Below are 14084 nucleotides of genomic sequence, written 5' to 3' on the forward strand. Positions count from 1 at the left end.
TGGGCTTATCAGTGATAGGCAACATGGTTTTGTGCAGGGAAGGTCATGTCTTACCAACTTAATAGAATTCTTTGAGGAAGTGACAAAGTTGATTGATGAGGGAAGGGCTGTAGATGTCATATACATGGACTTCAGTAAGGCGTTTGATAAGGTTCCCCATGGTAGGCTGATGGAGAAAGTGAAGTCGCATGGGGTCCAGGGTGTACTAGCTAGATGGATAAAGAACTGGCTGGGCAACAGGAGACAGAGAGTAGCAGTGGAAGGGAGTTTCTCAAAATGGAGACGTGTGACCAGTGGTGTTCCACAGGGATCCGTGCTGGGACCACTGTTGTTTGTGATATACATCAATGATTTGGAGGAAAGTATAGGTGGTCTGATTAGCAAGTTTGCAGACGACACTAAGATTGGTGGAGTAGCAGATAGTGAAGGGGACTGTCAGAATACAGCAGAATATGGGCGGCACAGTGGTGCAGTGGTTAGCACTGCAGCCTCACAGCTGCAGAGACCCGGGTTCGATTCTGGGTACTGCCTGTGTGGAGTTTGCAAGTTCTCCCTGTGTCTGCGTGGGTTTTCTCCGGGTGCTCCGGTTTCCTCCCACAAGCCAAAAGACTTGCAGGTTGGTAGGTAAATTGGCCATTATAAATTGTCACTAGTATAGGTAGGTGGTAGGGAAATATAGGGACAGGTGGGGATGTTTGGTAGGAATATGGGATTAGTGTAGGATTAGTATAAATGGGTGGTTGATGGTCGGCACAGACTCGGTGGGCTGAAGGGCCTGTTTCAGTGCTGTATCTCTAATCTAATAGACTGGAGAGTTGGGCCGAGAAATGGCAGATGGAGTTCAATCAGGGCAAATGCGAGGTGATGCATTTTGGAAGATCCAATTCAAGAGTGAATTATACAGTAAATGGAAAAGTCCTGGGGAAAATTGATGTACAGAGAGATTTGGGTGTTCAGGTCCATTGTTCCATGAAGGTGGCAACGCAGGTCAATAGAGTGGTCAAGAAGGCATACGGCATGCTTTCCTTCATCGGACGGGGTATTGAGTACAAGGGTTGGCAGGTCATGTTACAGTTGTATAAGACTTTGGTTCGGCCACATTTGGAATACTGCGTGCAGTTCTGGTCGCCACATTACCAAAAGGATGTAGATGCTTTGGAGAGGGTGCAGAGGAGGTTCACCAGGATGTTGCCTGGTATGGAGGGCGCTAGCTACGAAGAGAGGTTGAGCAGATTAGGATTATTTTCATTAGAAAGACGGAGGTTGAGGGGGGACCTGATTGTGGTGTACAAAATCATGAGAGGTATAGACAGGGTGGATAGCAAGAAGCTTTTTCCCCAGAGTGGGGGATTCAATTACTAGGGGTCACGAGTTCAAAGTGAGAGGGGAAAATTTTAGGGGGGATATGCGTGGAAAGTTCTTTACGCAGAGGGTGGTGGGTGCCTGGAATGCGTTGCCAGCGGAGTTGGTAGACGCGGGCACGATAGCATCTTTTAAGATGTATCTAGACAGATACATGAATGGGCAGGACAAAGAGATACAGACCCTTAGAAAATAGGCGACATGTTTAGATAGAGGATCTGGATCGGCGCAGGCTTGGAGGGCCGAAGGGCCTGTTCCTGTGCTGTAATTTTCTTTGTTCTTTGTGTGGCATTACTGATTAAGGAGAATATTACAATGCTGGAGACAGGATGTCCTAGAGGGGTCAAGTACAGAATCCGTTCAGTTAGAGTTAATAAATAATAGTAGAGGTGTATTCTATAGGCTACCAACTACTGGGAAAGATATGAAGGAGCAAATTTGCAGGGAAATTACAGAGGAGGTGCAACAACTACAGAGTAGTGATAACAGGTGGTTATAATTATCTTAATATAGACTGGGGTAGAAATAGTGTAAAGGGCAGACAGAAAATAGAATTTCTGAAGTGTGTTCAGGAGAACTTTCTTGATCAGTACATTTCTGGCCCAATGAGGAAGGAGGCATTGCTGGATCTGACTCTGAGCAATGAGGTGAATCAAGTATCAATCGGGGAACACTTAGGGAACAGTGATCATAGTATCTTAAGGTTTAGATTAGCCATGAAGAAGGACAAGGAGCAATCTAAAGTCAAAATGCTTAATTGGAGGAGAGCCAATTTTAGTGGGGTGAGAACAGAAGTGTCCCAGGTCAATTGGAATAAAAGATAGGCAGGCAGAATTGTAATGGAACAGCGGCTGCTTTTAAAGAGGAAATGGTTCGGGTGCAATCGAGGTACATTCCCACGATGGGGAAAGGTAGGTCAAACAAAGCCAGAGCTCCCTGGATGATGAAAGAGATGGAGAGTAGATGAACCAGAGAAAGGGTGCATATGACAGATGTCCGGTTGATGATACAAGTGAGAACCAGGCTGAAAATAGAGAGTTCAGAGGAAAAGTGCAAAAACCAATAAGAGGAACAAAGAGAATATGAGAAGAGACTGGCAGCTAACATAAAAGTGAATCCAGAAGTCTTCTGTAGGCATATAAAGGTAGTAAGAGGCAGGGTGGGACTGATTAGGGACCAAAAAAGGAATTTACGCATAGAGGTGGGGCATAACTGAGATAATAACTTTGCATGTCTTTACCAAGGAAGAAAATTCTGCCCAAGTCATAATGAAGAGGAGGTAATGGAAAGGCTGGCTATATTTAAAGTTGCTAAGTCACCAGGACCGAATGAGATGCATCTGAGGGAAGTAAGGGTGGAAAATCTTCCAATCCTCCTTAGATAGAGGGGTGGTGCCAGAGGACTGGAGAATTGCAAAAAAGGATGTAAGGATAAACCCAGCAACTACATGCCAGTTAGTTTAACCTCAGTGGTGGAAAAGCTTTTAGAAACAATAATCTGGGGCAAAATTAACAGTCACTTGGACAAATGTTTCTTTAATTAAGGAAAGTCAGCATGGATTTGTTAAAGGCAAAAATAAAGCAAAATACTGCGGATGTTGGAAATCTGAAATAATAACAGAAAGTGCTGGAAATACTCAGCAGGTTTGGCAGCATCTGTGGAGAGAGAAGCAGAGTTAAAGATTCAGGCCTGATGAGCTGCTGAGTATTTCCAGCACTTTCTGTTTTTATTTGTTAAAGGCAAATTTTGTTTAAATAACTTGATTGAGTTTTTTGATGAGAGTAATGTGGTTGATGAGTTGTACATGGATTCCCAAACAACATGGAGGACTCTATAAAATTCAGCCCATTGTGTCCAATTCTGGGCATCACTTTCGGAAGGATGTGAAGAAAATGGCCAGAGTGCAGAAAAGATTTATGCGAATTGTTCCAGAGATGAGGGACTTCAGTTATGTGGATAGATTGGAGAAGCTGAGACTGTTCTGCTTCGAGAAGAGAAGGTTGAGAGGAGATTTGATAAAGGTGCTCAAAATCATGAGGTGTCTAGACAGAGTAGATAGGACGAAACTGTTCCCATTGGCCGAAAGATCACGAACCAGAGGACATAGATTTAAAGCGATTTACAAAAAAAACAAAGACGACATGAGGAAAAACCTTTTTATACAGCAAGTGGTTAGGATTTGGAATGCACTGCCTGAGAGAGTTGTGGAGGCAGATTTAAACCTGGCTTTCAAAGGGGAATTGGATAATTTTCTGAAGAGGAAAAAATTGCACTGTTATGGGGAAAGGGGAGGGGAGTGGGACTAGCTGAGTTGCTCTTGCAGAAAGCCAGCACAGACGCAAAGGTCTAAATGGCCGCCTCCTGTCCTGTATTTCTGTGATTCTATAAATATTATTTTCTGTGCTTCAGGTGATCAGAGAATTTCTTATCAGTAAAGACCAGCTAACTCAAAATGTTCAATGGAGGCGACCAAAACTGCTTTTACTTCAGGTATGAAGTAACATTTTTGCAAAGCAATTTACCCAAAATTTTACAATAATGTATCTAATTTAAAAATCTGATTGAAGATCTTTAGGGTCAGATGGTAAGTGAACCAAGCAGTGTGGTACTGAGATTGATTTCTAGTTTTTTTATTGTGTTATCTGGTTTTAGCTGGGGATTGGTATTGAACTACAATTGAACACTGCCTCTCAGGCTATTAATTAAGGAAATCAACTAGGTTTCCCTCTCCTGATCGGTATCCACCAGGCATTGATGGAATGTTTTCTGTTACAATAGGACATCTTTCAGATACGCTTTCTTGTGTCTAGCAAAAAGGACCAATTCCACAAGCAAGCTCTTGTTTATGTGCCAAGTATCATATTGAAGTGTGCTGGTCACTGATCAGCTCTCTGAAAATAGTGTAAGACATCTCATGTCCTCTGCCTGACAAATAACATTCTGAGACTGTAACTCAGACTATGAACCACAAATCAGGTTATCCAGAGGTAAAGTTAAAGGTAAGAAAGAGGAAAGAAGAAATGTCACTATATGACAGTGAAAGTGCATTTAATTTCTCATCTGTAGTTTTGAATCAATTTCAAAAAGAGTTGCCTTGGAACTTTGACAATTTCCGTAACTTGGAATGTTTGTCTGAGGAAAAGCTTATAAATGAACTCATGGTGTGCTGCCCTGGGCCCATATCATCAACCATCTGGCAAAGCAACACAGAGTTACCTGCAATCATCTTTGAAACCCAAACTGTGACAAAGAAATCGGTAAGTATGTCAGCACAGCAGATAAGATAGGATACCGAGGCATCAGTTTGGCTGATAGAATTTCCTGGTATAATGTATATACCTGAAGTACACAACAACTTTCATGCCGAGAACATTTGGATTTCCTACCCAGGTGGTCTGGCAATCCCTTGACAAAGGTATCTCATCATTCCACATTAACAGAAGCTTTTGCTTCATGCATCTAGAATTTTGCCCTGGATAAAATGGAGTGGCCTAGACACTACACATGTGAGAAAGTGCTGATATTACTCTCACACCACGATATGACGGAGAGAAAATTGGGAAAAAGGGACCCGTGTCATTTACAGCCAATAAGGTACTAATTGCCAAAGTACTTAATTAACTGTTAAAATGTACTTGTTTTGTTGGTTAAATAATCTTGAACCATCTGCTGTTATTTTGTTTACAATTCTAGACATAACTGATGCAGCTTTGCTACTTTGCATCATATTTGATGCCCTTTACACAGTGTCCTAGCAGCGTGTGCTAACACTCGATTACAAAAAGCAGTTGGGTACACATGCGCTTGCATACTTTATTTGTTTTGTTTTGTGAGGAGGGGGGTTTCCACTGCAAATGCCTTCATCTCATCCTTGCACAAAATCCAGGTAAATAGGGGAAAATGGAGTGCATAAGACATCTAAAATGGCCTGCCTGTAAAAGTACCTCTCATTATAATGCTTTATATAGGGATGTATTATAGATATGGTTTTGCTGCTCTGCAGGCTGTAAGAGATATCCTGTGGGATTTCAGAAATTTTTTTTCTTTTTCTTTTTAAGCATTGTCAAAACCAGAATTCGGAATGGGGTTCCATGTTTTGAAATTCTATGGGAAACACCAGGTATATTGTTTTAAAATTTTAAGTTCTGAAAGAGATGATGTGTGTATTAGTAAGACCTTTCTTTGTGATCATAATTTCAACTCGTGTCAGCAAAGACCACAGACCATGTAAGAGAATCACAAAGGATCCCATGATGGCCATAAACATTACTAATACACAATATAGCTCGTAAGTCTAGCCCATGTGTTTGCACAATATTTTTTTGATGAAATCCTTCATCACAAGCGTAGTTGTAATGCTCCTATTTGGAGGACCAGCCAGTTTAGGTCCTTCCTTTCAGATAGGAAGCAATTTCTGAGATGCTCCAAACTTTTCCAAAGTAAGATTTTCCTCCAAAACTTGATGAAATGTCAGTTGCATTTCTTTCAAGGATTTTATAAAGCTTATAGTCAGAAGCTTCCTTGATGGAAGTATTCTGCCTGGAAGCAGGTTAGAAATATCCAAGCCTCACCAGCTTAAATTTACATCTGGTGGGGAAGTCTCAGCAAATCCATTGGCAGCAAATGTCTTTGTTAAGCTAGATTCCCTCATGATACTGTCACAGCCCCATCTACTGGCACAGATGGTCCCTAAACTGTTTTCCCACACCAGATGGTGAGACTGCGCCAAGAGGCCAGGAAATTGTGAATAATTCAAGGCCTGGCAATGAGACATTTCCAATAGCCTCTATCACACACACTAAACACCTCCCTTGGGCTGGAAAGCTCAACTGCTGGACATGCTTATAAATGTCAACCTTCTGTAAATTACAATTTAGCATATGATCTCTGTCTCGCCAATCATTCTGCTTATTTTACTTAGCAGTTCGCATTCCATAATGTTGCATGTATATAGGTTCTTCTCATGGACATTTACAGATTTTAAAGTCAGTAAATGAACATGAGAGATTTTCATCTTCACTGCCTGGGCAATTATCTGGCAGAGCGAATTCCCTGCCCATTGAAGAACCCACCTGATTTTCCTGAAATCAGTGGAATAAATATTAGGTCAGTTTTGTAAATGACAGACGATCAGGCTGCTCAGCCAGATTACTGTGCAGGCAATGAAGGCCAAAATCTATCCCATAATATGCATTCAACTTATTTTCTCCTACAGTGAATTGTTGTATCTGAGCAATTGTTTAGTGGGTGGTTTGTATTCACAAAAGACTGTATGAGCTGAGCAACCAGCAGTAGCCTACTAAAGGAGGTTTTAATGAATGATTTCCTTCATTTCCTAGAGCATTACGTTTACTCAAATGGTCAATCTGAAGATTCTCAGAACACTGTGACGACAATAGAAGATCAATTTTCCTTTCAAGCAGCCTACCCAGATATGACTGCCTTATTTCACATGCAGAAAGCTGAAGAGGAGGAGAAGAAGAAGCAAAAAAGTAAGCTGCAATTTTAAAAGGGGGCATCATCCAGCCTGCTGCCTAGGAATGGTTGTGTTTTTAATTAATGGTTTGCATTCCAATCAATACATGATGTTTTGACCGATTTAACGTAAACACGTTTACTAAGCTTTAGGAAAAATTAACACGTCAGGAATGCTGGAAATGTTACTATCTTAAATCATTTTGTTTGTAGTAAACCTATTTATATTTTTAAGTATTGTGTCACTCTTCTGTAATTTGATTGGCCAGTTAGGATGAAGCCAGTATTGAAGCCCTGAAAAACTATATAAATGTTTACATCCTATAGTAGAATTGTTTAGCCCTGCATACAATTGATCATGGCTCCAATAGTTCAGATTAACTAATATAGGACCTTCCTTTCTGAACTTGTTCATGTGTTCTACATTCCCCTGAAACACACCTGAAGGTGAGTAAATTCAAATGCAATATCACCTGCTTGGTTTTGAAGAGCAGTTTTGATCTCAGACCTAGCTCCAGACCCAAGGTTTTGGCTAATTTGTGTTACAGATTTACAAATAAGGCTGGGTGTAGCAAAACAAGCCAGCGCAAAAATAAAATATTACGTGGAATTGTTCTGCTTAGAGGAGGAATTGCAAAGGGGAGATTTAATAGAGGCATTCAAAGTCATGAAGGGTTTTGATCGAGTAAATAAGGAGAAACTGTTTCTCGTGGCAGAAAGGTCAGTAACCAAAGGACACAGATTTAAGGTAACTGGCAAAAGAGCCACTGCTTGAAAGAACATAAGAAATAGGAGCAATAGGAGACATTTGGCCCCTCAAGCCTGCCCCGCCATTCAATAAGATCATGGCTAATCTGCCCCAGACCTCAACTCCTCTTTTGTGCCAGCTCCTCATAGCCCTTGACTCCCCTACCTACCTCCTATCTACCTCCTCTTTAAATACTTTCAGTGATCTAGCCTCCACAACTCTCTGGGGTAGAGAATTCCAGATATTCACGATCCTCTGAGAGAAGAAATTCCTTCGCATCTCCGTTTTAAATGAGGTCCCCTTATTCTGGAATTATGCCCCGTAGTTGGAGATTCCCCCACTAGTGGAAACATCTTCTCAGCATCTACCCTGTCAAGCCCTCTCAGAATCTTGTACGTTTTAAGAAGATCACCCCTCATTCTTCTAAACTGTGATGAATAAAGGCCTAGCCTGTTTAGCCGTTCTTGATAAGTCAATCCCTTCATCCCAGGAATCAGCCTAGTAAATCTCTTTTGAACTGCCTCTAATGCCAGTATATGCTTTCTTAAATGCAGGGACCAAAACTATACACAGTACTCTAGGTGCAGCCTCACCAACACCCTGTACAGTTGTAACAAGACTTCCCTATTCTTAGACTCCAACCCCCTAGCAATAAAGGCCAAAACTCCATTTGCCGCCTTAAATACTTGCTGCACCTGCATGCTAACTTTTTGTGTTTCATGCACAAGAACACTCAGATCCCTCTGCGCTGCACTTTATTGAAGTCTCTCTCCATTTAAATAATAGCCTGCCTTTTGATTCTTCCTACCAAAGTGCACAACCTCACACTTTCCTACATTAAACTCCATCCGCTAAGTTTTTGCCCACTCACCTCAACCTATATATATGCCCTTGCAGATTCCTTATGTCCTTATCATAACATGGCCTCCCACCTATTTTTGTATCATCAGCAAATTTGGATATATTACATTCTGCCCCCTCCTCCAAGTCATTAAGATAGATAGTAAATAATTGAGGCCCTAGGACTGATCCTTGTGGCACTCCACTAGTTACGTCTTTCCAACCTGAAAACGGCCCATTAATCTTGGCTCTCTATCTTCTGTGAGTTAACTAATCCTCAATCCAATCCTCGGAATCCAGTTCCGAAGAAGGGTCACTGACCCGAAACGTTAACTCTGCTTCTCTTTCCACAGATGCTGCCAGACCTGCTGAGTGAATCCAGCATTTCTTGTTTTTGTCTCAATCCATGCTAATACATTACCCCAATAACATGAGTTCCAACCTTGTTCAATAATCTTTTATGTGGCACCTTATCGAATGCCTTCTGGAAATCCAAATACACTACATCTACCGGTTCCCCTTTATCAACTCTGCTTGTCCTCAAGGAACTCTAGCAAATTTGTCAAAGGGTGGTGGTAAATGTTTCAATCTTAACTTTCAAAATTATTTTGGCTAAACACTTGAAGGGGGAGGACATTGCAGGGATATGGGGAGGGGAGAAGTGGAGTGTGATTAATTGGCTAGTTCTTGAAAAGAACCATCTCGCAAACAAAGGCCTCCATCTGTGTTGTATAATCCTATGTACAGCACAGGAGAAGCATAATGATAATGGGCACAAGTATATTTACTATTGTGGTTCTGCAAATTAAAATGAATGATAACGGGGTTCATGTAGGGGCGGTGGGGGGGGGTGGTGGCGGTTGTGTGGAGAACGGGAAAACCTGTTTGGCGTTGTGAAGGGAGATCCAGTTGAGGGTGCTCTCCCTGATCCATACCACTCCCCCTGCCTCAAGGTGCTCTCTGACCTGCATATACTCAATGACTGAGCATCCATAGCTCTCTGGGGTGGAACATTTCAAAGGTTCACGAACCTTTGAGTGAAGAAATTTCTCCTCCTCTCAGTCCAAAATAACTGACTGCTTATTCTGAGACTGTAACCTCCAGTTCTACACTCCCCAGCCAGGAGAAACATCCGCCCAGCATCTACCCTGTGAAGCCCCCTAAGAATTGTACGCTTCAATGAGATCCTCTCTCATTCTTCTAAACCTTAGGGAATATAGGCCTAGTCTACTCAATCTCTCCTCATTGGCCAATCCCCTTAGCCCAGGAATCACTACCTCCTAGCAGCTGCTGAAAAATAGCCTTGGCAATCAGAGGAGTAGCCTCCCAGCCACTTGCCCTCCTAGTTACTATGGGTACATAGCACAGGGGACTTGAGAAATATGAAGCACAATAGCCCCCTTCCCCAGTGTCTTTTTTAAATTACTTTATTTTGGATTTAAGCACTCCTGTGATTGTTGGCTATAATTGTAGGTTGTAGGGTTATGTTTGCCCAATGATGCATTTTGCTAAAGTGGATCCTGGAGATACATTATAATCAGCTTTTCATGTTACCATTTAGATTATTTCTTCTATTTGTTTCAGCTTTTATCTTGTAACTTTTGAATCCTTTTTTACTGTCTTTTTCTACCCGCAATCGACCCCCTCTGCACCCCCCAAAACAATCTCTATATTTGGCTGAGATTGTAGCATTCTATTTTCACATAACATTTGGATTCGAACTAATCCATCATTTTATCCTGCTAACAGTTCCTTAATTTTTCCAAAGCCTTTGGTACTGCATGATGTAGTCACAAGCCAGTTTTAATCACTGACGTGTGCTGAATGAACTGATATCAACCAAGGAAGCACTGGAAGCATTATCATTGGCTTCACTGTCTGTGGGCTGTAAAAGAAACACACATGTGCTAATAACTAGTGAGGACCAGCTATAACGCCCTCTATAATATAACAGCCCACTGACACTCGCTGTTAATATTCACACATGAAGAATGGGCTCCCAGTGTCCGTGAAGCCATCCCCAGTCTGATTTGCTCCTTTCACAGGGTGAAAGGAGAAAAAAAACCAAAAAATACTTCTCCATTAATTTTTAAACAATAAAGGATTTGTAGTATTGAAGTGTTACCACCAGGTGTCCTAAGTGCTTAGTTTTTTATTCATTCATGGAATGTGGGCGTCGCTGGCGTGGCCTGCATTTATTGCCCATCCCTAATTGCCCTTGAGAAGGTGCCTTCTTGAACCGCTGCAGTCCATGTGAGGTAGATACACCCACAGTGCTGTTAGGAAGGGAGTTCCAGGATTTTGACCCAGCAACAGTGAAGGAACGGTGATATAGTTCCAAGTCAGGATGGTGTGTGACTTGGAGGGGAACTTGCAGGTGGTGGTGTTCTCATGCATTTGCTGCCCTTGTCCTTCTAGTTGGTAGAGGTCGCAGGTTTGGAAGGTGCTATCTAAGGAACCTTGGTGCGTTGCTGCAGTGCATCTTATAGATGGTACACACTGCTGCCACTGTGCGTCGATGGTGGAGCGAGTGAATGTTTGTGGATGGGGTGCCAATCAAGTGGGCTGCCTTGTCCTGGATGGTGTTGAGCTTCTTGAGTGTTGTTGGAGCTGCACCCATCCAGGCAAGTGGAGAGTATTCCATCGCATTCCTGACTTGTGCCTTGTAGATGGTGGACAGGCTTTGGGGAGTGTCAGGAGGTGAGTTACTCTCCGCAGGATTCCTAGCCTCTTACCTGCTCTTGTAGCCATGGTATTTATATGGCTAGTCCAGTTTACAACGAGCATTGGTGATGCCTCGTAATATTGAAAGCCGTCTCATTCTTTAATGTACGTTATACATTGGAACCCCACACTTGGATCATTTCCCCTGTCCTGCAAATTAGTTATCTCCCTGGTGTCTTTCCAGCCAAATAGATCACTCTTTTTGACTAACCCTCAATATAATAGCAGTTTTTGAATTAAGTGCTTAGTGTCCAATGTAGTGTCACGTGAAAAGAAAATGAAAGAGCAACTAAATATGTTTTTATTTAGTGTTGTCTGCCAAAATATTTGAAATGCAAACTATCTTAGTCCTTTAAGTTAGATGATGGAATACTTCTTGTGTTTTATTTCAGGTAAAAACAGGAGAAAAGGCAAGGCGGCTCTGTTACCTGATGAAATCACGCAACTACTATCTGAGTTGAACTTACAGCCTTCCCATAAAGGTGGAGCTGCAGCAGGAAGTGAAACTGTTCAAAAAAGTGCAAGTCAAGAGGCGAATCCCTCCAACTCTCCTCATTTGAATCCTTCCATTGGTTTTTCTACTGAAGACTCTCTGTTGCCCAAAGAATTCTGCAGAAAATCTCCAAAAGAAATTGCACAACCTGCAGTTAAACACATTGCAGAAATAGAAAAATCTGACTGTGCGTCTTTATCTCTTACAGAGTCAGAGAATAGGTCAAGTGCCTGTGCCCTGTCACCCTCGGTGTCTATGTTAGTTGCAGAGTTGCATTTAAGTGGCATTGACTGGAGTCAATCATTTAGTACACCACTATCGGAGCACACTTCGACAACACAAGCTGAAACTTCTGAACTCATTAATAAGTGTTGTGTTCCCACGGGCTCTACAAGTAAACTGACAGAGCATGAGGCATTGAAAGAAAACACTGCAGTCCCTAAGCAAGATCCTGTTCGAAAAAATATGAGGGAATTATTTCTTGAGGGTGCATCCATGCTGCAGGACTACGATCAACTATCTTTAAAAGACCGAATTCTATTAAAGAACTCGTGTCCATTTTTATCTGTGTGTCAGTCAGATTCTAATTCCAGTGGAACTGGCTCGCTGTCATGTTCCACTGATCATAAAGATGATGTGTCATCTCCTGAAGCGGATGTTGAGTCTCATATTCAAGGCAAACTTGCAAATAATGTAATTTTTTATAATAAAGAGAGATTCGCCATTTGTGATCTCTCAGAAATTCAACATCTTCAGCAAGTGCAAAGGGAAGCGTACATTTCTCATCCAACTGCAACTCAACATACCAGACCATTAACTGCATTAGGCAAACAGAATTTAACAGATTCAATAGAGGAGGATTTTGGAACTCATGATCCAGCTATGCATTCATACCAAGCTTCAAAGATAGATAGCATCTCAGTTAAACTGAAGAAAAACAAAGCAGCCAAACCACATAGAATGAAACTAGTGAATGGAAAGGTTTCAACAGTTCAAAAAAAAAGCGTTTGTTACAAAGTGTTGTCATCCAGCGAAGACAGCGATACTGAGAATTCAAGAAATAGAAGGCAAAAGCTTGGCGCCAAATTCAGAGCTACAGAGAACACTAAAATCTCATTCTGCATTGCAAATCATAGCCAAGAATGGGCTCAACATACCAAATCCAGACTTATTAAGGGTAGAACAGCTCACACCAGGGTAGATACTGAATGCATTCAACCCAAAATAGTCAGCATCACTGGTGTTGGGAAAAATGAACAAGCTCAATTAATGCATAAGCACAGCAAAGCTCACTGCAAAATTGTCACATCCCAGAAAAATACCTCTGAAGGTAAAACTCCAAGACCTGATCTGAGCAGTGTGCAGAATCACAAGCAGCTCAGCGATAATGAGGATTCCATTATTGTGATAAGTGACAGCCCCCTTCCACTGTCAGAAAGGCTGAAGCTTTGACTCCAGAGTATTTGAATTGTTACTCAAACGCAAACACCCAAGAACAGATTCTCTAGAAGTTTGTACTTTTAAAAATTAGATATACCATGTTTGGATATTTTGAATGTTTAGCCAATAAATGTATACAACATATACTTTTTCCCTCAACATTTTCCAATAAAATGGTTAACCAAATGCTGTAAACTGCCGCTCATATAAAATATTCCCAAATGTAAATTGAATAAATGATCACAAGGTTGTAATTACTTATGATGCTCTTTGCCCTGTTCCAGTAAAGTGCTCTATGTGCATTGCTAGTCCATAGATTGATCATTTCATTTATGGAACTGAAACTCAATTTAAATATTTTTTTATAAACTGTGGTTTCTATTAAATATTTTAATCAAATTTCATGCATCTGAGAATATTTTATTCCCATTCTCCTCTCCCTTTTTATGATTCTCTGAACCATGCTTCTTCCCCAGTAAAGAAAACACATCTCAATGCTGCACTTGATCCAGTTTACATGGCAGTATGGAGAAGCAGCTCAGGGTGACTTACTGGCTGATTGTGGGGGCTTTTTTCTGTCCCTCCTGGCATCTCACTCTGAGGAAGTGCCTGGCCTTTTATCTGCATATTCTCGCTGATGATACAAACAAAATCATCTCTGAAGCACTTTAGGACTTTGTTCTGTGTTAAAAGTGCATTATAAATGCAAGTTGTTGGTGGTCCCTTAACATCATATTGTGCTGTGCACTGAGCTCTAAGAAGGTACAAGGAATCATTGTATTCATAAATTTTAATTCACTGTGCCAGTTTCACTTTTTTTTCCCCCAGCCTTTTCTAGCCCACAGCTAATGTACTGCAGCTATTAAACGTAAACTATATAAGTGAATGTTGCACCCCTAAATGTTTAGATTAACAGAACTGTTATGTGGTAGGTTGCACCCCTGTGAAGTGATAGCTGATATGATTGTTAGCTGTATAAAATTATGTGTGCCAATATTACTA

At 41.4% G+C, this 14084-nt stretch overlaps 1 protein-coding gene across 4 annotated transcripts in view; it reads left to right on the top strand.

Annotated features, from left to right (window-relative positions):
• Positions 1–13497, top strand: part of LOC137357007 (flap endonuclease GEN homolog 1) — a 41880-nt gene extending 28383 nt beyond the window's left edge. For 3 of the 4 annotated variants that reach the window (XM_068022942.1, XM_068022945.1, XM_068022954.1), the window contains exons 10-14: positions 3772–3852; positions 4826–4956; positions 5421–5482; positions 6702–6854; positions 11542–13496. In XM_068022942.1, coding sequence (XP_067879043.1) covers positions 3772–3852; positions 4826–4956; positions 5421–5482; positions 6702–6854; positions 11542–13094 — 1980 coding nt within the window. In that variant the 3' untranslated portion in view covers positions 13095–13496. Of the gene's footprint in view, positions 1–3771; positions 3853–4825; positions 4957–5420; positions 5483–6701; positions 6855–11541 lie in introns of all 4 variants that reach the window. The other variant, XM_068022963.1, reaches the window with a different exon arrangement.
• Positions 13498–14084: the final 587 nt, after the last annotated feature.

Source organism: Heterodontus francisci, chromosome 3 (assembly GCF_036365525.1).
Source record: "Heterodontus francisci isolate sHetFra1 chromosome 3, sHetFra1.hap1, whole genome shotgun sequence".
Taxonomy (NCBI): domain Eukaryota; kingdom Metazoa; phylum Chordata; class Chondrichthyes; order Heterodontiformes; family Heterodontidae; genus Heterodontus; species Heterodontus francisci.